This window comes from Podarcis melisellensis (genome assembly GCF_964234715.1).
Source record: "Podarcis melisellensis genome assembly, chromosome: 14".
NCBI lineage: Eukaryota > Metazoa > Chordata > Lepidosauria > Squamata > Lacertidae > Podarcis > Podarcis melisellensis.
The window spans coordinates 6,266,490-6,289,958 of NC_138546.1; the positions used below are offsets into that span (position 1 = coordinate 6,266,490).

General features: G+C 47.8%; 1 protein-coding gene across 6 annotated transcripts in view; it reads left to right on the plus strand.

Annotated features, from left to right (window-relative positions):
* LLGL1 (LLGL scribble cell polarity complex component 1) overlaps positions 1 to 23,469 on the plus strand; it is a 79,594-nt gene that overhangs the window by 11,745 nt on the left and 44,380 nt on the right. For 5 of the 6 annotated variants that reach the window (XM_081889093.1, XM_081889094.1, XM_081889095.1 and 2 more), the window contains exon 2: positions 10,679 to 10,776. In XM_081889093.1, coding sequence (XP_081745219.1) covers positions 10,679 to 10,776 — 98 coding nt within the window. Of the gene's footprint in view, positions 1 to 9,249; positions 9,368 to 10,678; positions 10,777 to 23,469 lie in introns of those variants that run through there. The other variant, XM_081889098.1, reaches the window with a different exon arrangement.

The window sequence follows — 23,469 nt, forward strand, 5'->3', positions numbered from 1 at the left end:
AAACATTTGGGAAAGAGAGATTCCAAGATGAGATGCTTTAGACCAGGGGTCAGCAAACTTTTTGAGCAGGGGGCCGGTCCACTGTCCCTCAGACCTTGTGGGGGGCCGGACTATATTTTGGGGGGAAATGAACAAATTCCTATGCCCCACAAATAAGCCAGAGATGCATTTTAAATAAAAGGACACAATTCTAGTCATGTAAAAACACGCTGATTCCCGGACCATCTGCAGGCTGGATTTAGAAGGCAATTGGGCCAGATCCGGCCCCCTAGCCTTAGTTTGCCTACCCATGCTTTAGACCAGTAGTGTCCAAACTTTGATTTGATGAAGTGAAGGGCCGCGAGGGCCGATCAAAGTTGTTAACCATTTTTAAGGGTTGAAATTGTTGAGGTTTTTTTAGGATTTTACACCGCCACAGGGGCCGGATTAAACTGAACGGCGGGCTGGATTAAGCCCCCACAACAGACTTTGGACATGCCTGCTTTAGACCCTCACATGCCACCCCACTCCGATGGCCTGGCACCCCACCAAGCCCAGGAAAAAAATCTGCGTCCATGTGTCAGATTACATCTCTGCTCACTTGCTCTGGGAATCTCTCCCGCGTGGCTCTCCTGGTGCTGTTGATTCCTTCCGACTTTGTCTCTTGCAATGTGGAATGTGGAGCCTGATTGGAAAAGGCAAGCGATGTGCAGGCTTGGCCCAGCTCTCTTTCTAGGGCTTTCTGTTTCCAAAACTCCTTTCTCCAGTCCTGTTTGAAAAGCCGTGCTGCTGCCTGTTCATTAAAGATGTTGTGCTCAACATTTGTATGTTGTGGTTCAAAGTAGGAGGAACGTCCCTGGTTTGTTTTTAAATTTGTGGGGGTTTTTCCCCTAGCATTTATGTGTGAATAAACAAAATAAATCAAAGATGAAGGCCATAAAGAAATGTTCAGAATGTTACAGCAGGTCGAAAGCAGCCTAAGGTTGGACATTAGCATTGAACTCGTTGTTATGAAACGGTACGCAAAATGCCAATTATTTCATAAATCTCTTAGGCTGGTTTATATGTATTCTTTGATAATAAGTTAGCTAAGCAATTTGATATGCATTCAGGTGGAGAAGCGTCTCTTCTCTACCTGGTTGGGGAGGGGCTTGCTTATGATTGGAGATGGTAGGTATTTAACCAGGGACGTACCTCGGAAGTCAAACTGAATCCGTTCTGGAAGTCTGTTTGACTTCCAAAATGTTTGGAAACCCAAGTGCGGCTTCTGATTAGCTGCAGAAAGCCCCTGCAGCCAATCAGAAGCCCCGTCGGATCTTCAGCTTCCAAAAATCATTTGAAAACGGGAACACTCACTTCCAGGTTTGCGGCGTTCAGGAGCCAAAAAGTTCAAGAAGCTGTTCAAAATCCAAGGTACGACTGTATTTCAATACATGATCACAGCGGCGAGACTTTTGTATGGAAAGATACATCATTATCTACGATGGAGGACTGGCTGTTAAAATTATTGGACTTGGCTGAGATGGCGTTGACGTGTCTAATCAGAGAAAAATCATTGTCAATATTTACTAAAGATTAGAAACTCCTTATAGACTTTTTGTGTGAAAAAGGAAATGAATTTATGATACCTGGATTTGAGGATTGGAGAAGATATTGGTTTATACAAAGTGGAATTGCTGGGTGCTGTATTGGGAGTGGATGTTTTGAATACTTTCCTAAATATACCTGACAGACAAAGAATCAGAAGTCCCCCAACTGTTTTTCTTCTTTCTCCCCCCGCTTCTTCCTGTTGGTTTGTGTTTTTATTTAGATTAGTGTTTTTTTAATCTTTGATTTAAAAATTGGAATATTTTCTTTACAACTTAAAATTTCTTGGTGGTGGTGGGAGAACCTGGGATCTTCTGTATTCCAAACAACTGCTCTTCCCTCGGGCTCCTCCACTTTTGTCCTCAAGAGTGGCAGAGTGAGACCATGCCACTTAGTGAGAACTGATTGAATTGGTACCCTGTTTTCGTCTAAGCATCTGCCTGCATTTTGCCCCTGATCTGATGGATTGAAAGATCTGGACAGGTGCTTCTTGGAGGCTTAGAGTGGGCAGCAGGCCAGGCAGAGGGGCACTTTGCACAAAAAGGGGCAGCACAGATTGACCTGGTGTAATAGCCACCCATGAAGCTTGTGAGTCACCAGCCGAAATGGACTCTTGCCATTTTTTTTAGCTTCGCAGGAGAAGAAGCGGAATCCATTTATCGGTGGTCTCTCGCTTGGGGCACTCCCCCCTGGAGAACAATATTAGATTTTCCCACCCTATAGAGGCCTCTCCAGGTGATTTGGATTGTACTAGGGCACCCTATTGGCAAAGGCGGGATTACTTGGGGGTTTCTTACTGCCTCCGTGCCTGCAGTACTGCCAGGTAAAAGCTCACAAAGGCGTAGAATACTGGTGGTTGAGAGGCATGCTTGCAGCTCTGGCTGGCTGCTTCTGGTCGAGCCGTAGAGCGGCAAGAGGCAGGAGCAGTCTATCTGAGCGGTTGGAACTTTGGAGTCTTCAGCAGCTGGAGCGCCCATCTAAGACACCCAGCAATTTCTGAGTTGACCAGAACTTATGCATATTGGGGAATGAACACAGGGGACCATTTTCTCAAAAGAAGTAGGGTGGTATGATCTGTTTCAGTGGGGTGGATGCCTCTCAACAACCCCCAAAGGAGCACATGGTCATCCCATTCCAAAACCTGAGTCAGATAGCTCTTTGGAAGGCAAACTGCACTGCCCCCAACAGAGCAGGGTCCCATCCACACCATAGTTTTAAATCAGGCATAGGCAAACTCGGCCCTCCAGATGTTTTGGGACTACAACTCCCATCATCCCTAGGTAATAGGACCAGTGGTCAGGGATGATGGGAGTTGTAGTCCCAAAACATCTGGAGGGCCGAGTTTGCCTATGCCTGATTTAAAACATGTTATTCCTTTTGTTTTTAAAGTAGTAATGGCTTCCCCCAAAGAACTCTGGGAACTGTAGTTTTATCCTTCACAGTACTATAATTCCCAGCCCCTTTAATGAACTACAGATCCCAGGGTTCTTTGGGAGAAGCCTTGACAGCTAAAAAAGTGGGACAAATGTCCTTTTAGATGCCTGAGGCTGGTGTGACCTAAGGAAGCAGCCATTTCTGACTCCTGGAGGATGTCCCTGGTCTTTCTTGATCCATAGGATCCTGGCAGGCTCTCCCTTGTTTGTTCAAAGCTTGCCTGGAGAAAAGCATGTCTGATATTGCCTCCTCTGCCTTCCCCTGCACCGTGATCCTCTCTTGGCAAGGGTTGACCAATCCTCTTGAGGCCTTCCGCCCAGTCACAACCCTGGTGAGCTGACAAAACCGCCATGACTCGCCTGGTTGGCATTTGTAGCCCAGTTGCCAGGCTCTGTGTTAAGGAAGTATCTGAGAAAATAATAACAAACCCCGCATGCAAAGATGGGTAAACACTGAAAAAAGCACAAACAAACTACAGCTATCTCTCTCTTCCTGCGATGAATGAAGATCTCAAAGCTATTCTGTCTGATCAATGGGTTTTTCTTTTTTCTTTTTGGGCAGAGGCCCTATGAACACATTCAAAACCCATCCTTTCTCTCAAAGAATTCTGGGCGCTGTAGTTCGTTGCCCATTTCTGGGAATAGTAAACTACAATGCCCAGAATTCTTTGTGGGAAAGAACGTGTTTTGGATGTGCTTTAAAGGGATGTTGTTGTTTAGTCGTTTAGTCGTGTCTGACTCTTCGTGACCCCATGGACCAGAGCATGCCAGGCACTTCTGTCTTCCACTGCCTCCCACAGTTTGGTCAAACTCATGCTGGTAGCTTCGAGAACACTGTCCAACCATCTCGTCCTCTGTCGTCCCCTTCTCCTTGTGCCCTCCATCTTTCCCAACATCAGGGTCTTTTCCAGGGAGTCTTCTCTTCTCATGAGGCGGCCAAAGTCTTGGAGCCTCAGCTTCACGATCTGTCCTTCCAGTGAGCACTCAGGGCTGATTTCCTTAAGAGTGGATAGGTTTGATCATCTTGCAGTCCATGGGACTCTCAAGAGTCTCCTCCAGCACCATAATTCAAAAGCATCCATTCTTCGGCGATCAGCCTTCTTTATGGTCCAGCTCTCACTTCCATACATCACTACTGGGAAAACCATCGCTTTAACTGTACGGACGTTTGTTGGCAAGGTGATGTTTCTACTTTTTAAGATGTTGTCTAGGTTTAAAGGGATAGAGTGAGACAAATGCAGCCCTGTGACCTATTCATGTAATAGTTGTCTTTTAGGTTCAGGTGAAGTGGGCCTTGGATTTCAAATGGGGGACATTCTTCTTCCCCTCTTGCGCTTCTCTCCAGCAGATGGAAAAGGGGGGGAGAGACTGTAGCTCTGCAGAACACATGCTTTGCAAGCAGAATGTCCCAGGTTCAATCTCTGCAATCTCCATTTAGAAAGAGACTGGGCTGCAGCAGATGGGAATGATCCTGCCTCCCGATTTCCCAAAGAGCCACTGCCAGTCAGTGTAGACAAAACTAGCCTAAGTTGAATCTGTGTGGACTTCCTGATTTGCCAGGATACAGCCTTTGGTAGAGGAGGTGGAATCTTTTTCTTTGCTCTTTCGTGGATGAGTTTCCAGGGGCCGTTTGCCAGCGGTGTCTGGGGCCAGAGGTAAAAAGTGGGTGTGGCCAGATGCAAAAGTGGGCAGGGCAATGGGTGTGACTCCTCCCTTTGCACAGAAGGGTGCAATCCAGCTGTGTTTCTACACACTCACACAGGTCTATCTTCCATACAGGCAAACAAGAGGCATTTTCTCAGTTCACGTAGCCCCTCCTAGCCAGGCAAAGGGATGGAGGAGGCTGCAGAGCAGGGTCTGTGAGGGGGCATGTCCTGGAGAGAGGGGGAGTGGCCTTGAGAGACCTGGGGGCCAAAGAGAGAAACCCAGGGGCCACCAGCTTCCCCACTTGTTTCAGAGAATCTGAGACTGCGAGCTGCTCAGCTTGGTTTCTCTGTTGGAAGCCGCACGCCAGGATTCATGACTTGACAACCCGAGTGCTCTTGTTTCGTGCCAATGCAGGACATCGGATCCTGCCCGTGATCTAAGTCTGTGGTCCTTGCAACTTAAGAGAGATGAGCTGGACGGAAGGGCAGCATCGTGCTTGACTAAGGGGCGTTCTGATCCAGTGAGGCTTTACTGCAAAGCAGGTTGTGTGCATGACTTGGAGCGATTGCAGGAGACACAGATGTGGGACTTGCTGTGTAGGGCTGATGGGAGTTGGAGTCCAGTATCATTTGCAGAGACACAGGTTCCCCATCCCTGCTAGGTAGTGTGGCCTGCTTGTATAAATCTGCTTCTTGAGGAATGTGTCTGTCTTGTGCGTATGTCTATCTGCACACACACACACACACGTGCACACACAAAGCAAAATCAGCCCCTACTCGTCATGTTTACAAATGCAATTTGCAGAGCTTGCAAGGTACTGTCTGGTGACCTAAGTGATAAGCTGTTTAGTTCTCTCAATTAATGGCTCTTTTTCTGCTGGTTTGGAACTGTGAGAAATGGTTGGCTGAGTGGTTTGTTAAATTATAGGTGTTGCAGTTTGCTTTTTGAAATCCCGATAATTGTATCCTGTGTTTTATTTTTAAGCCGTGTCGTAATTGTGCGCAGCGTTGCCTTTGTCCTGAACGGCAGCCTGAAGATGCCCAAAGCAAAAATAAATTTGGAGGGAAGGAGGGGGCGAATGTGTCGTAGCAATTATGGGAGCCAGAGGAGCAGCTGGACACGGCTTCCAGATTTTTGTTTTTCGCAGTCTCGTCTGAGGAGGATCTTTCTGCCTCGTGACTCCCGAAAGCAAAAGAATTGGTGGCCTGTGTAGTGTCAGGAGACCTGGGTTCAAATCCTTACTCTGCCATTGGGTTCGTCACCCTTTCTCTCTCTCGCTAAGCTAATTCGCAGGGTTGTGGTGCTTTAAAAAAATATTATTACCAGTGTTCGTTCAATTTATATACCGCCCTTCCTCCTAAAGGAGCCTAGCCCAGCAAACACATAATTAAAACAATATCATTGAAAGCATTCTGAAAGCAATCTAACATTCTAATTGCTTTATTTCAGCCAATGATTCCAAGGTACAAGGGAACAGGTGACAAACACTTTGTGGCATGCTGAGCTCCTTGGGGGCAGAGGAGGATAAAAATCAATACAGTCTTTTATGCCCATTTCCCTTAATCCTGATTTCCTTGATGGTACGTTTTGAATTGCCTTTGTGTTCAGTTCTTCACTTTGTTATGCCAAATGCGGCCCCACAGAGCTCTCTTTTCCGGCCCCAGGGACTCTAGCCAGGCCCCGCCCCTTCAGCATGCCTGTTTCTGTCCTTGTGCATTTTTGCCCAGCTGGGATGTGACCTTATTTATTTATTTCATAAGATTTATACACCCATTGATTGTAAAAACCAAACAAAACTTCGAAGCGTTTTACAAGGAACTAAAACAGGGAAATCAAGGAAAATGCTTTAATACATACAAAAGTTAAAATACTAAAACAGATTAAAATTACCTCAGCTTCTGAATCATCTGGGCATCACAGAATTGTAGAGTTGGGACCCCGGGGGTCATTCAGTCCAACCCCCTGCAATGCGCAAATCTTTTGCCCAACATGGGGCTCAAACCCACAACCTCGAGATTAAGAGCCTCATTCTATGCACAGAGATAGGCTTGTCTGGGGGAAAAAAATGTTTTTAACAGGCTCCGAAGAGCGTACAGTGGAGGTGCCTGCCTTATGTCAATGGGCAGGGAGTTCCAAAGTGCAGACGCCTAAGTTCTTACAAAGGTGGAATGGGTGTTATGTGGCGCTTATAGTAGTTCCAATTCCACCAGTCGAAGTGGTCAAGTGGGCGCCTGTGGGGTAAGGCGATCTCGTAGGTAAACCGGTCCCAAGTTTGTTAAGCTCTGATTTGCTTGAGCTCTGAACATGGAGCCCTAGAACTGTCATTTTGGGGGGGACCCCAAGAGCCATGTAGTCCAACCCCCAACCATGCAGGAATCACATGCCTTTTGTTTACCTGGATAGAGGATAGAGCAGGGGTCAGCAAACATTTTCAGCAGGGGGCCAGTCCACTGTCCCTGAGACCTTGTGGGGGGCCGGACTATATTTTTTTGGGGGGGAATGAACAAATTCCTATGTCCGACAAATATCCCAGACATGCATTTTAAATAAAAGGACACGTTCTACTCGTGTAAAAACACCAGGCAGGCCCCACAAATAACCCAGAGATGCATTTTAAATAAAAGGACACGTTCTACTCGTGTAAAAACACCAGGCAGGCCCCACAAATAACCCAGAGATGCATTTTAAATAAAAGGACACATTCTACTCATGTAAAAACATGCTGATTCCTGCTCCATTCGCGGGCCAGATTTAGAAGGCGATTGGGCCAAATGCGGCCCCCGCGCCTTAGTTTGCCTACCCATGGGATAGAGTGTAAAGTGGTACCTTGGGTTACATGCGCTTCAGGTTACAGACTCCGCTAACCCAGAAATAGTACCTCGGGTTAAGAACTTTGCTTCAGGATGAGAACAGAAATCGTGCTCCGGCGGCACGGCAGCAGCAGGAGGCCCCATTAGCTAAAGTGGTGCTTCAGGTTAAGAACAGTTTCAGGTTAAGAACGGACCTCCGGTACGAATTAAGTACGTAACCAGAGGTACCACTATATCTCTCTGTGTGTATAGAAGCTAGTCCAGGCATAGGCAAACTTGGCCCTCCAGATGTTTTGGGACTACAGCTCCCATCATCCCTAGCTAACAGGACCAGTGGTCAGGGATGATGGGAGTTGTAGTCCCAAAACATCTGGAGGGCCACGTTTGCCTATGCCTGAGCTAGACTGTTGTACAAAGCTAGCAAGCATTGCCCTGGTCCCACCCACCACTCGCACGTGGCCCCCAGAAGGCCAGGCGGCCCTCTGTCTGAAAAGGATTCCCTGCCCGCTTGTCCATGAGCCAAGTCGGTGTGATTCTGGGGTTCTACCTGGGTGGAGAATGTGAAACACGAGCTTTGGTCAACCTCTTTGTTCTGGCTTCCTTTTTCCGGGTGGAAGAAAACGTAAGCCCCTCTTTGTTTTGCAAGCTGGCAGATGTCCAGAAAGGCCTCCCCGTTGCCCCGGGATCATTTCTTTGCTCAGCTCCTAAATACTAGACCCTTCTGCAACCTAGCCAGGGCCATGTTGGATTTCTGTTTTCTGCTGCCTCCTGTTTTTGCGCCGTGGGGAGAGGCCTCCTTGTCAGGGCACCCTGGCTTCATTTTCTGTGTGGTCTGCTATGGGGGCCGAGCAAGGAGAGGAAGCTGGAAACTGAACTGCTCGATAGCCTTTTCCATATATATATGTATATATATATATATATATATATGCAGATTCTTTCTCTCCCTGCCTTCCTCTCCCCGCTGAATGTTCGCTCGCATTGACCCCTGAGCCCGAGAGACGCGAAGCTGGAATTGGCTGAAAAGATTCATTTGTCTGTCGGGTCCAAGGAAGGGAGAAAAATAATAATGCAGCCCTTGGCTGAAAACGTTCTCTGGGGAGATGAGGAAGGAGTGGCTGCTTTGCGCCGAACTCTCGGCCAATTTTTATATATTTTAAAAATATTAATCTGTTCCTCCTTTCTGGCCGCCCTCGAGCGCCTTCTCCCAGGAGCCCGGATAAAAGTTGGAGAGGGCCTTCCCACCTGCATTGTGTGGGCTGGCTTGGCTCTCTTTAACCTGCTCGAACCCAGCTCTTGGCTGCTAAAGGGAGCCCACCAAAGCAGCCTTAGTTGGGGGGCTGAGATGGGGCCTGATGGACAAAGGAAGCTGCCTTGGTGCTGAGGCCATCTCCATGCCATATACAGTGGTACCTTGGGTTACATACGCTTCAGGTTACATGTGCTTCAGGTTACAGACTCCGCTAACCCAGAAATAGTGCTTCAGGTTAAGAACTTTGCTTCAGGATAAGAACAGAAATCGCGCGGCGGTGGCACAGTGGCAGTGGGAGGCCCCATTAGTTAAAGTGCTGCTTCAGGTTAAGAACAGTTTCAGGTTAAGAACGGACCTACAGAACGAATTAAGTACTCAACTGTACTTTTGAAATACCACAATGTTTAAAAATCCCCCAAAGGATTCTGGGAAATGTGGTTTGCTAAGGGTGCTGAGAGCTGACCCTTATTCCCCCTCATGGAGCGACCGTTCCCAGAATTCCCTGGGAGGAAAGGCTGACTGTTAAACCACTCTGAGTTTCCCAGGGAATTCTGGGAATGGTCGCTCCGTGAGGGGACTAGGAGTCTCCTAAACAAGCCCATAGCCCTCAACAAATGGCCATGCCCAATATTTTCTGCGGGGAGCAATAAGGGCCTAATGTGGTATGATGATGCTTTTAAGTATATCGTGCAGATGGGGCCATAGGCAGAGCCATAATAATAATAATAATAATAATTAATTGCACTCCGCCCATCCAACTGGGTTGTAGTTACTCTGGGCGGCTATGCAAACACTGGCCTGGCCTAGGCCACATTTGGGTGGAGGATAGAAAAGGGTCTGTGAGTGTGTCTTAAAACTAGCCTGCTCTACAATAGTCTCATTTGCATGTGTTTCCCCACCCACTTTTGTCTCTGGCTCCACCCACCGCTGGTCTGCGGCCCTTGGAAGGTTGCCTTTGAACAAGAGGTGGCCCTTGGACTGATGAATCCCCTCCTGTGATTGGGCTCTTGTGCATGTCTTTGGAGCATGCGCAGAGTGATGGGATCTGTATGGGCCCAGCCCACCGTCTTTCTTGAGATGAACAAGAGGATTCTGCAGATAACCTTTGCAATTTGCAGTGTTTCTATGGCAGGGGAACTCTGTGTGTGTGTTTGTGTGTAACATGTACATATATAAACTTCAAATTCTTTCTTCTTCTGCGTTCTAATTGTGGAATAGCAAGAGTTGGAAGGGACCCAATGGCTATCTAGTCTCAACCTCCTGCAATGCAATTTATATACAAAGTATAAAACTCCTGAAGCAATACATGAATTAATTTGGAGGAGAAACTTGCTGCAGAGAGTCACTGTTAATAGCCATCGGGTGTGTGTGTGTGTGTGTAAAAAAATTACTGGATTCAAATGTATAATATATTATAATTCTCAATATTGAGAATTCACTGTGGTTCTCTGACTACTCTCCGTAACAATTTCCCCTCCAAATTAATTTGTGTATCACTTCAGAAGTTTTATATTTCATATATGAATTGCATCGCAGAGGGTTGCACTACAAATCGGTGTTTCCTGACCTTTGGCCTCCTGCTCTTTTTGGACTACAACTCCCATCATGCTTAGCAAGACGAGTGGTCAGGGATGATGGGAATTGTAGTCCGAAAACAGCTGGATACCGGAGGTTGGGAAACACGGGGTTAGACGATGGTTGGGTTCCTTCCAGCTCTGCTATTCTGTAATGCCATAAATTGCAATGTCCTTTGGCTGCCTGCAATAACATTGATTGGGTCGACAGTGAGAATTTCAAGAAACAAGCATATGCAACGTTTTTCGTTTAATCTGTAGGCATGCGCTCTTGCTCTGGAGCCCCGCCAGCTTCTCATTCAGCTCTCCATTCTGGAAGAGATTCCGATGGAGCCCTTTGCCACACACCCCCCCGACCGTGCTGTAACTAAAACATATTTTTCTCCTCTCCCCTTCCAGACTGTGGAGCATGGATTCCCTAACCAGCCCAGCTCCTTGGCCTTCGACCCCAAGCTACGAATCATGGCCATCGGCACCAAATCGGGAGCTGTGAAAATGTATCCTTTTTGCTTTGGCCTGGGCATCCCTTCCATGACACCAGAGGAAGGGGAAGGTAAGGGTTGACTTGCATCTACAAATTTTCCCGGTGGGCACCCTGTTGGGAAATGGCCGTCTGATCTGGAAATGCGGCCCTCCCAGGCCTCCCTGCTCCCCTTTCTGGCCCGCAGAATTCTTCCCAAGCCACACACCCTCCCACTGCCTTGCATCCTTCAGTTGTCCTCCTTTGCACCCCAAGTGTGCAGCTGGATTGTGTCCTTGAAGAATGATAACGCCTCTTGCTTGTCTGGGTGGAGGACTGAGATGGTATGGGTGTGTGTGTGTGTGTGTGTGCTCAGGATCTGACCTACTGCCCTCTTTCCCTCCCCATTCCTTCCTTACTCTTTCCCGACCCAGTTTTCCCTTCTGTTGTGATTTCATTATTTGCATCTATATTTGCATCCTGTTTTGAATCTAAAGTGCCTCCTCCAGGTACATAAAGCTAATTTGGTTTGCTTACATTTTTTTGGAATTTTCTGTTTCTGTGTTTTCAAAAACAATGGAACTGACCTGCTGCACAAAGGTAAAATGTGCATCGGTTGCTCTGCCTACTTAAAAAAAATTAATCTGTTCCTCCCCACCCTCGATTGCACGCTCCCAGAAGCCCGGATAAAAGTTGGAGAGGGCCTTCCCCTCCTGCATAGTGTGGGCTGGCTTGGCTCTCTTTAAACTGCTCAAACCCAGCTCTTGACCGCTAAAGGGAGCCCCCTAAGCGGCCTGGGTGGGGGGCTGAGATGGGGCCTGAGGGACAAAGGAAGCTGCTGCTTGTTCAAAACACCACAACTTTTAAAAGGCATGGCTTCCCCCAAAGTATTCTGGGAAATGTGGTTTGTTAAGGGTGCTGAGAGTTTATGCTTATTCCCCTCATGGAAATACCATTCCCAGAATTCCCTGGGAAGAGGGGCTGACTGTTAAACCACTCTGAGATTTCCAGGGAATTCTGGGAATGGTCGCTCCGTGAGGGGAATAGGGGTCTCCTAAACCAGTGTTTTTCAACCACTGTTCCGCGGCACACTAGTGTGCCGCAAGATGTTGCCTGGTGTGCCGTGGAAAAAATTGAAAAATTCAAAAAATTTAAAAATAAAGTGTTTTGTAATTTTTCATATTTCTGTTTACTTACTATTTCATAATAAAGTAATTATAAAATACTTTCTTTGTGTTTATTTGAAATCCCATTCTTTATATATAGTCAATATAGGCACAGAGTTAAATTTTTTAACATTTTCTAATGGTGGTGTGCCTTGTGATTTTTTTCTTGAAACAAGTGTGCCTTTGCCCAAAAAAGGTTGAAAAACACTGTCCTAAACAACCCCAACACCCTCAACAAATGGCAGTTCCATATATATTCTGAGGGGAGCCATAAAGGCCTAAAGTGGTATGATGATACTTGTAAGTATATCGTGCAGATGGGGCCATAGGCAGAGCCATAATAATAATAATAATAATAATAATAATAATAATAATAATAATAATAATAATAATAATAATAATAATTTTATTTGCACTCTGCCCATCCGACTGGGTTGCATCCACTCTGGGCAGCTATGCTAACACTGGCCTGGCCTAGACTTTTGCTTCTGGCACCATCCATTTCTGGCATTTCCCCCTGGAGCTTTTCCCGGAAGGGAATGTGGGCCCTACATTAAAAAAAAGAGGCTCCCCATTCCTAGCCTTCCTATTACCTGCCCTTTACCCCGAGGTCCCAGGTTGCAGCAATTAAAAAAACCAGGTTAAAAACAGTGTTTAAAACAACTTGCAATCACAGGAATAAGGCAGGTCCTAAAATATCCCCCTCAGGTGTCCAAAGCCAGGGTGAAAAGGTGTGTTTTCAGCATTTTCCGGAAGCTGTATACTGAAGGTGTCAGGTGCAGCTTTGTGGGGAAGGAGATTCACAACTTAGGGGCTGCTGCAGAAAAGGCCCTCTCTGCCTGGACCACCTTGGCTTCTGAGGGCTGAGGAACTACCTCTGCTGATCTCGGTGCCTGAGTGGGTCTTTAGTGAGAAGGCGTTTTTTCAGGTATTTGGGGCCTGCATTGTTTAGGGCAGGGTTGCCCAAACTTTTTCAAAGAGGGCCAGATTTGATGAAGTCAACATGAGTGAGGGCCAACCAAAGTTGTTGAGCTTTTTAAAGGATTTTACCCCAGGAGAAGTGAGAGCTGGACCATAAAGAAGGCCGATCGCCAAAGAATTGATGCTTTTGAATTATGGTGCTGGAGGAGACTCTTGAGAGTCCCATGGACTGCAAGAAGAACAAACCGATCCATTTTTAAGGAAATCAGCCCTGAGTGCTCACTGGAAGGACAGATCGTGAAGCTGAGGCTCCAATACTTTGGCCACCTCATGAGAAGAGAAGACTCCCTGGAAAAGACCCTGATGTTGGGAAAGATGGAGGGCACAAGGAGAAGGGGACGACAGAGGACGAGATGGTTGGATAGTGTCTTTGAAGCTACAAACATGAGTCTGACCAAACTGCGGGAGGTAGTGGAAGACAGGAGTGCCTGGCGTGCTCTGGTCCATGGGGTCACGAAGAGTCGGACACGACTAAACGACTAAACAACAACAAACCCCAGGAGATAGACTGCCACAGGGGTTGTATTAAACCGACCGGTGGGCCAGATTATGCCCCCGAAACAGACTTTGGATATGCCTGGTTTAGGGCTATAAACACCAACATGAGCACCTTGAATTGGGCCTGGAAACAAATTGGCAGCCAGCTAACCAAGGAACTAATCCCTGATGTGCAAAAATGTCGTTTTGAGCAGAGTTCAGATGCTGTGTGTGGCCAGGGCTCAGGGTTGCAAATATTTGGCACATTGGTTTAGAGCTGCAGATGCAGAGTGATCTAAGCCAGATATTGGAACTTTACAGCTCTCTAGACATTTGTATATTTTAGGGCAAGTGAGAAGTCCAGGGCCTGCTCTTGCCTTACCGTTCTTGCTACTGATCTTTCTTTTTTGGGGGGGCTGCTCAACAGGAGGTGGGTAGGGCAGTTCCACACTGCAGGCACCCCTCTGAAAAATGTTCCTGGACTCCAACTCCCATCAGCCCCAGTAAGCAAGGCCAGTCATCGGTGACGATGGAAGTTGTAGTTACGCAGCATTTGAGGAACTGCAGATTCCTGTACCCTGATCAACACCTTTGTTTCTTAAAAACTGCAGACCCAAGTGCGATAGCTTGGAGGTTCCCATGAAAGCCCCTGGTGGTTTTATCGGAAAAGAAGCATGGGCTCTTATTTAGCGGGTTTCAAGTGCAATATTCATAATCCTCCTTACGGCCCTGCATGGTAGGCAGGTAAACAGAGGAGAGGTTTGGACTGGGTTCACAGCTTGCTCTTTGGCATCAACTTTTAGAAGGACAACAGCAGACCATTTGCAACGAGTCAGGGTTGCTCGTCTGTGAAGTTCTTGACAGTTGTGCTTTGGATCGAGTGAGGCCCCGAGATCTGCCAGGGACTTCCTAAATCTCAACACGCAAGGCTTGGTTTCCTTGCTGGTGGCCTTGACATAGCCCTTTTGTACCAAGGGAGGCCCGGTGTTCAATTCTCAGCGTCACTGGCAAAAAGAATCAAATCGGAAGTGATGGGAGAGACTTTTTCTGCCTGAGGCAATGGAGACAGTTTGCAGCTCTGAGTAGACTTCACTGGGCCAGGCGAACAAAGAGTGTGAATCAGTGATGGGTTCCTTTCTTTCACTTGAGATGTGCAGAGCCATGATAATGCTCAACTGTCAGAGATGATGCCTCTTCTGCATCCCTCCTTCCATCAAATCTCCTCCCCCCCCCCCCCAATGAGAGAGAGAGAGAGAGAGATGTGGTATTCAGGAACCTTCCTATTCTCGGAATGTAACAAATCCATAAGGCAGGGAGATGTTTTGCAATTCTGCTTAACTCTGGGTGGAATTCATTGCAATGCTAAGGAGGTCATTCCATCAGCACAAGAGTTTCTGCTTGCTCAACAAGGCCATCTCCCCTCTCCTCCAACCCCATGCCATTTTGAGAGGTTCACCCCTCCAGAGCAGATTTGCGGGGAGGGAAAACCCCATGGCGTTAGTGGGAGTCCTGTGGCTGGCTTCCGTTAGCAGAACGAGGTAGTTGAATCTGGCCCTTTGTGTCAGGAATTCCCTGGAGCACTGGCCTTCGGCTGGTGGGTCAGGACTCACTTGTGGCCTGATCCAAGATTGGGTTCCAACAGGACCACTGTCACCAGGAAAATATGTTGTAAGAAACTAAGAAACGGGTCCCAAGTGCATGTTTGGGTTAAAAGTGGGTCCTGTGTTTTTGAAAAGGGTTGACAATACCTGCTCATCACAAAGTGAGAAACAGATCCTTTCATTGTCTCCACCTTCGCATGTTTGGATCTCGAGGTGCGGGACTGTGTATTGATTAAGCCACCTTACTTTTGGTGTTGTGTTTGTTCCTTCATTGAAGCCAGTGGAAAACCCACCTGCTCTTCTCCTGCCTGTAACTTCAGTGTTTTCAGTCCCATATGGCGTACAGTTTTCAGGCATGTTCCTATCCCTCCAACCCCGGACATCAGACATGCCAATTTTCAAGTTTTCTGTGTTTGTTTGTTTTTTAAAGAGGCAATTAAAAAAAAAAAGTTTCCTGCATTCCTTTTCCTCCTTCGTCTTACCTGCTCATAGGTGTTATGCTGCACCGGCTAATGAGGAGGAGCGCCACCTCTGAGGGGCGTGTGCCCCAGACAGGATGATAGAGTTGGTGCAACAGGTGTAATCCTCGTGGCATCTCCTCTCTGGCCTTCTAAATTGCAGGTGGAGGTTTAAATTACGGGGTCAGGGCTTGGGAGCCACCTGTTTGTGTCAACCACCTGTTTTTGTCATTCCCCGGGCAGGCAGGGAGTAGCATGGAAGTTTTCTTGCTTTGCTTTGCTGCTACTGGCTTCTGTGGGGGAGAGGGTGAAAGAGAAGCTCTTTTCCTTTTCATCACCTTTCCTGGAGGTGCAGAGGCAGCCAACACCCATGGGACACCTTGGGTGCAAGGGAATTTAGAGGGAGGAATGTCACGAGGGGACTGCATTCTCCTAGTTCTTGAGCCTTCTCTGCCAACCAGAAAGTGTCCGAGCCTGAGTTAAGGTGCCAGCTTTGATCTGTACAAATGGATTGGGATTTGGTAATGCTGGAGAATTCATGTTTTAAGAAAACAGACTTGACCCCGCACTTCGTTGACTAATGCATGGCAGAAAAGTAATTGGTCCTCTTTCGTTGTGCGTACTTGGCCAAACTTTGTGATAGCTTTCTTGGCACGTGCCTGCAAAACGTGCTGTGATGCGTTGAAAGATGCCCGCCTTGAGGATGAAGTAGACTTAGGAATGTGAACAGAGCAGAAAGGAAAGCTAACAGGCAGTCAAGTTCCTGGTTCTGGTTTTGCCGCCCTCCAAGGAAACCTGAGCAGTTGCTCCTGCTATTCTTAGGGAGTGCTCGTTTTTTTCTAACTCTTGTGTTTTGATTTTTAAGTTCCTGTTGTGAACTGAGGTGGAGAGCTGGGGTGCAGAGTTGGAAGGGCAATTCTGGAGCCCTCTAACCGGCTTGGTGTCGAACACAGTTGATGATTTGGATTTGTGTGTGTGTTTTGTTTGAAGTTGCAAACAAGGGCCGGGAAGCCTTAACTTGGTGCAAAGCAAGGAGCAACACCCACCCACCCCCACTTTCCAATAAGGGTCTCCCCCTGCCCTTTTGGAAGGAATCTGAATAGATGCCGTTTTTCTCGGAGGGCTGCAGGAATCTTGGCTTCTAAAACGGGCTCTTTTAAAGCCTCGGCACTGGCATCGCTGCTAAGATGTGCCGTCACCATGGAGTTCAGAAGCTCAGGAATAGAATGCAGAGGAACATTCTCCCTTCTCTCTGTCTTTCTCTCTCTCCCCCAAAAAGCCTCTGTCTTATTTGCTCTTGCACCCCACGTTCGCCTCTTCCCCTCTCCAGGAAGGGCTCAGGATTGTCAATATGCTAAAAAAAGAAATAAAACACAACATGCATATTTAAAATGCACGGTTTTGTCTTTTTAGCACACCCCCCCCAAGTAAAAAGTTGAGGCGTGACAGTAAAAATTAAATATTGGCATGGAAGCTAGTAACCCAGTCTGGTGATAGCAGCCAGACTAGCTGACCCATTGCACCACATCACCTCTAAGATGATTCCTGTATTTCCGGGGCTGGACTAGGTGACTCTTGGGGGACTCCTTCCAACTCTTTATCATTCAACGAACTTTAGTTGTGCTTTTTTGTCCTTGTGTGTGTGTGTTTTAATGGCTTCTATTACTTTTTAAAAAACTGCTGCTGTTCAGATGTACAGACCTCGTTGGGAAGTAGGGGACGCAAACGTCCTCTCCAGGCACAAATGTGGTGCTTTCTGAACAGCGGAATTTGGGGCGTCCAATTTTTTTGCGGTTCTTTGTAGTCGCAGCCCCCTGCCGCTTAGCTTTCTCTCTCCTCTCCTTCCCCCCCCCCTGGCCCTTTCTGGGTCTGTAGTTGTGCTGGAAGGGCCCAGCGGTGCTGGCTTCAGTTCAGGACATGTGTGAGTTGGGAAGACAATGGGAGAAATGGGCTTAAGGATAAAAGTTCTCAAGTAAGTTTGGCTGGGGGGGCGAGGAGGGGGAAGTTCTCCACATCCCAGCCAGGCCAGGGGAGGAAGTAGCTGAAGGGGTAAAAATAAAAGCCGACACCGGTGCCTAAAGGGAGTCTTCCTCTCCTCCGGAGGGGTCTTGGTAGGGAATTGCTCTTCCCAGGGATGGCTGCCAAGGAGAGCTGGTGGGAAGGTCGAATGCTGCAAAGCACCCCCACAACCCATAAAAAAAACAAATCCTAGTGGTGATTGGCTGCTGATGCTGGCTTGGCAAAGACTGAATACGCACACAATCTCTCTCCTCTCTCTCTCTCGCTTTTACTCTGCTAAAGAGATGGACATTCGCGGCCAAATTTCTGAACAGGCAGGAAACTTTCCCTGGTTTCCTCCTTGTGTGTTACTCATTGCTGAATACTGTATTAGATTGATTTCTCCGCAGGTAAGGTGGTAAGGGGTGCAGGTAAGGGACGCGGGTGGCGCTGTGGGTTAAACCACAGAGCCCAGGACTTGCCGATCGGAAGGTCGGCGGTTCGAATCCTCGCGACGGGGTGAGCTACCGATGCTCAGTCCCTGCTCCTGCCCACCTAGTAGTTCGAAAGCATCTCAAAGTGCAAGTAGATAAATAGGTACCGCTCCGGCGGGAAGGTAAACGGCGTTTCCGTGCGCTGCTCTGGTTTTGCCAGAAGCGGCTTAGTCATGCTGGCCATGACTGGAACTAATGGTCAGGGGTCCCTTTACCTTTAAGGGGGTCTCTGACCCCATTCGCACCGAACGTTCAAGGCACTGTGATACCACTTTTTAAACAGACATGCTGAGAGGGTGCTGAGAGTTGTTCGGAGACCTCCCCTTGCCCCTCACAGAGCTACAATTCTTGGAGTGGTCTAATAAACTCATTTTGGGGTGTGTTTTGTACCCATTGCTGAATTTTCGATTGGCTGCTCTGTAGGGTTGGGCTCACTCTGATCACATTCACACCATGCCTTCGATTTACTGTGATGCCACTTCAAAAACACTCACGGCTTCTCCCAAATAATCTTGGGAGATGTAGTTTGTTAATTTCTGCTGGGTAAAAGGTAAAGCGCCCCCTGACTGTTAGGTCCAGTTGCGGACGACTCTGGGGTTGCGGCGCTCATCTCGCTTTACTGGCCAAGGGAGCCAACGTTTGTCTGCAGACAATTTTTCTGGGTCATGTGGCCAGCATGACTAAGCCGCTTCTGGCGAAACCAGAGCAGTGCACGGAAATGCTGTTTACCTTCCCGCCAGAGCGCTACCTATTTATCTACTTGCACTGGTGTGCTTTCGAACTGCTAGGTTGGCAGGAGGTGGGACTGAGCAACGGGAGCTCACCCCGTCGCGGGGATTCGAACCGCCAACCTTCTGATCTGCAAATCCTAGACTCCGTGGTTTAGACCATAGCACCACCCGCGTCCCAAACTGGGAGTTAGGAGGCTCCAATACCACTCCCAGAGCTACAATTCCCAGAATTCCCTGTGAAAAGGAATTGATTAATCCGCTCTGGGAATTGTAGCTCCATGAGTGGGGAATGGTGTGTGTTGGGGGAGGTTTCGTAATGGTTCACAGCATCCTTAACAGGCTACAACTCCCAGAATTCTCTGGGGGAAGCCATGGCTGTTTAAGGTGGTATCATAGTGGTCTGAATGTGGCCTCCCTCTCCCTCCCTCCTTGGTCGGTCAACATAGAATTGTAGAGTTCGAAGGGGGGGACACAGGGGTCATCTACCCCAATTCCCTGACATGGGGGCTCGAACCCACGACCTTGAGATTAAGAGTCTCATGCTCTCTGTCCCGCTTGGGTCAGTTACAAGGCAGAATGTCGGTCAGCCGACTTGTATCCCTCACCCAGACCTAATGCAAGTTCCCCACGTCTCTCCCCTTGATCGTACCCAGATAGGCACGGTTCCAGGCTTGGTTGCCAAGCACCTAGTTCTGCACCGTATCCTAATGGATTATTGACTATAAGCACATGCTGCTTTGATTGGGCTTTGCTTAATTGCATCTCGCAGATATTGCTCCTTACGAGGATGCGGGTGCAGACAGCCCAGCGCTTTCAGGGGGATGAAACCCCCTGCCTCCGTCACCCCTCTTCTGACCTCAAGAGTGGAGCTGGATAAGCGGGGGTTTTCTATTCCGCCCTTTGGAGGTGGGTGCTGGGTTAACGGGCTACAGCACGGTATAACTTTTAGATGCCCCAGGAAACCAAGTAATGTGTGTGACCGACTTTATTGAGGTTGCCTGGACCCAGGCTTGCAATCTCTCTGAGGCATGCTTGTAGTCCTTTATAAAAGTCATTTTTAATGGCTGGTTTGCGTTGGGTCGGATTGTTATATTGTGATCTGTGTTGCGTGTCTTGTTGCTTCTTCAACTCATCAATGTGCCTTGTGCATGGCAAAACAGGAAGGCAAATGAAAAGGGGAATTAAAAATTAAATGAACATTAAGAAAGGGAATTGAGAAAATTCCAGACGTCCTTGTGGGGGAACAGAATGGGGATAATCTGATTTTCCATTCATTTTTCCTTTGGATGCTTGGCAGGTGAGCTCCTGGAAGAGGGGCCTCTCAGGAAGAACAGACCTAGCACTTTCCACCTTCATGAGGACTGGAAGTTTGGTCTTTGTCGATATGTAAGATTTAAGACAGCCAAGATTCTTGGGATTCTCTGGAGGTTAACTCCATTAACATTCTCAAAACGTTTGCAGGCCTCTTGGATCAGACACACAGGCGTTCAGTAGAATGTGAAATTCAGGCCTGGAGGAATCTGTGATCAAAATTAGCTTTTAATCTCTGGAAGCATCAACTTCTATTATTTCACAATAAAACCAAACTCAGACCCTACAGTTTACTGCAGTGACGGGTAAAATAAAAATGCCCCCGACACCTCCTGTAAAATAAAAATTAAAAAATCATCTGCCTTCAGGGCTCGTTTTTTTTTTTTTAAGTTCACCCAAAAAAATAAAATTAAGGGGCCACTTTTCCTGGTATCGGGTCAACAAAGCGTCTCTTATTATGAATGGAGAGCCTGTCTTGCATCTGTTACTGGTGGCTGCAGTGCAGGAATTTGCCCAGTTGGTCAGCGCTGCCCGCCTCCCCTCCTTGCCAGTCGCACATAGCCAGAGGTCTAGGGAGCCGGAAGTGGGGGGTGATGGCTAAAAGGTCTTTGGTTGGCGTGAATGCCTGTTGGCTGGATTTGGGAAGCCGTTGTTGCTGGGAGGCCCTGGCTTGGCAAGAATTTGAGGGGGCGTCTTGATGTGTGGGGCTGTGTGTAGAGGGGCTTGCGCTGGAGGCGAAAACAGCAAAAGGAGGAAGGGTGACGCATCTTCATTTTCCCTCGGGAGAGTTGAGCTCAGCCCGAGGGCCGGATTCCCTCCTGGGCAAGCTTTTGGAGGGCCACATGGTCAAAAGGGGTGGAGCAAGCCAACCTCGATTTTTTTGCTCTCATACAGTAGGGTAGTTTCTGTGCCCCGCTCTGCCGTCCATTCGGGCAAGCAGATCTGATCTCTTCGTGCTCAAAAGCATATTTTTGGACCAGTATACCTGAAGGAGCGTCTCCACCTCCATCGTTCTGCCCAGACACTGAGGTCCAGCGCCGAGGGCCTTCTGGCGGTTCCCTCACTGCGAGAAGCCAACTTACAGGGAACCAGGCAAAGGGCCTTCTCGGTAGTGGCACCCACCTTGTGGAATGCCCTCCCAGCAGATGTCAAAGAGAAAAATAACTACCAAACTTTTAGAAGACATCTGAAGGCAGCCCTGTTTAGGGAAGCTTTTAAAGTTTAATAGGTTATTGTATTTTAGTGTTCTGTTGGAAGCCGCCCAGAGTAGCTGGGGAAACTCAGCCAGATGGGCGGGGTATAAATAATAAATTATTATTATTATTGTTATTATTTTTATTAAGAACCCTCGCTGAAGAAATCTGCAAAAATTAAGTTTTGCCCCCTAAAATGACACACCCTAGGGGTGCAATGCACTCGCACGACCTGTTTTGCGGGAGCTCCTGCCTGTAGATTTCTGTGTCTCAGTTCATGGTATTGTCACTTTGAGTTGCTCGCTGCTGTTCCTTAGCTCACAAACTTGTCATTTTGGGGTCACGGTGAGGACCTCATCTGCCTCCAGCGCTGTCTGTCTGGGTCTGCTGCAAGACGATGGGCTGAGTGGGTTTTGCACGCATGGTTGAAGCCCAGAAGCCATGGCGGTTCCAGGGTCCGCCTGCATGATGCAATCGAAGCACCGCTGCACCACATGGCTTTCCCCCAAAGAACTCTGGGAGCTGTAGTTTGCTAAGGGAGAGACTTCTAGTCCCCTCGCAGGGCTACGATTCCCAGAGTTCCCTGGGAAAGAGGGAAGCAATTGTTAAACTGCTCTGGGAATTGTAGCTCTGAGAGGGGAAGGGGGGTGCAGCGTCTTCTAATGACTCTCAGCACCCTGGACAAAAGTATAGTTTCTGGGATTGTTTGGGGGAATCCACCGCTGCTTTAAGGGGTTATGACACTGCTGTAAATGTACGATGCACATGGACCTTGGACAGTGTTCGAAATTAGCCAGGCGCCAGGCGCATTTTGCCTCTGGCTTCTGACCACATGCGACCACGTGAGGATGCCTGGGCGCCAGGATGGTGCCTGACATCTCCACCATCTGGAGATCCTTGGATCTAGACCAGCCATTCTCAACCTGTGGGTCCCCAGATGTTGTTGAACTACAACTCCCATCACCCCTAGCTAGCAAGGCCAGAGCTCAGGGAAAATGGGAGTTGTATTTCAACAACATCTGGTGACCCACAGGTTGAGAACCGCTGATCTAGACTGTTTTCACACACTAATACCCCACCCTGTAGGATTCTATCTGTTTTACTGTATTTTTATCTGCAAAATTGGGATGAATTTCAGGAACCAATGTGCTTTTTCTGTGCAGCTTGAGCAGGAACAGTAACTATTAAGAAAAAGAGTTAGGAATAGGCTAATATATATGTTGGTCAAGTGACTTTTCTTCTTTTGAGTTCCAAGTTCTTGATCTAGCTCAAGGTTGTCATCTGAACTAGCCAGATGTTTAACTGAGAAACAATCACTGTCAGCCCATCATTTGAAAAATAAGACTTTTGAGCTGTCTTGCCCCAAAATGTCAACTAGACGTTCCGTTTTGGCGACTGCAACCTTTAAGTTTAAGGAGCCATATATCTGAGTTTCTAACCACTGACTTCAGGTGGTGACAGATTTCCAATGTCTCCAAAAGTGAGAACACTTTTTCTTCTTCTTCAGCCTTGTTCTCATTTAGCTCAGGGATGGAGAATTCTGTGGCCCTTGAGAAGTTGTTGAGCTACACCTGCCATCGTCCCTTACCATTGGCTATGCTGGGCTGGGGCTGCTGGGAGTTGGAGTCCAACAACATTTTTGAGGGCCACAGGGTGTCCCCACCACTGCTTTAGCTGGAAAGCCAAGGATTCCCAGCTTGGTGCATTGCCTAGATTCTGCCATCGAGTTCTGGCTCCTCTTCATATTAAAAAGGCAATAACGCCACCAGAGTTGTTTTTAAAGAGCAGCTTTTGCTAACTCGGTACATCATCAGACTTCAGTTATCTGCAAAAGAAGAAAAATACAAAACGAAATAAAAAAAACGCTTGCGCCTTAGACTGTGCACCACTGTGGTTGCAACGGGGAAGTTGATTGGTAGGAAAGATCAGCCGGTAAAGTGCTAAGTATCAGAAGGATGGCTTTGTGTGCGTTTGCGGTGGTGGGACGTTTGTGATTTGTGAAGGCGTAGATCTGCCCGCGGTGATAAGCTTTGTGCTTGAGTTCCTCTGTTTCTGGGTGCAGGCTTGGGCTCCTGTGTATCAATGGGTTCCCCCAACTCACCCCCAAAATGTACATAGCATCATAGAATTTTAGGTTCATAGTCCAACCCCCTGCAATTCAGGAATCTCAGCTAAAGCATCCATAACAGATGGCCACCCAACCTCTGCTTAAACACCCCCCCCCAAACCTTCCGAGGTCATCCGTTCCACTGTCAAACAGCTCTTGCCCTCAGAAGGTTCTTCCTAAGGTTTAGATGGAATCTCATTTCTTGTAACTTGA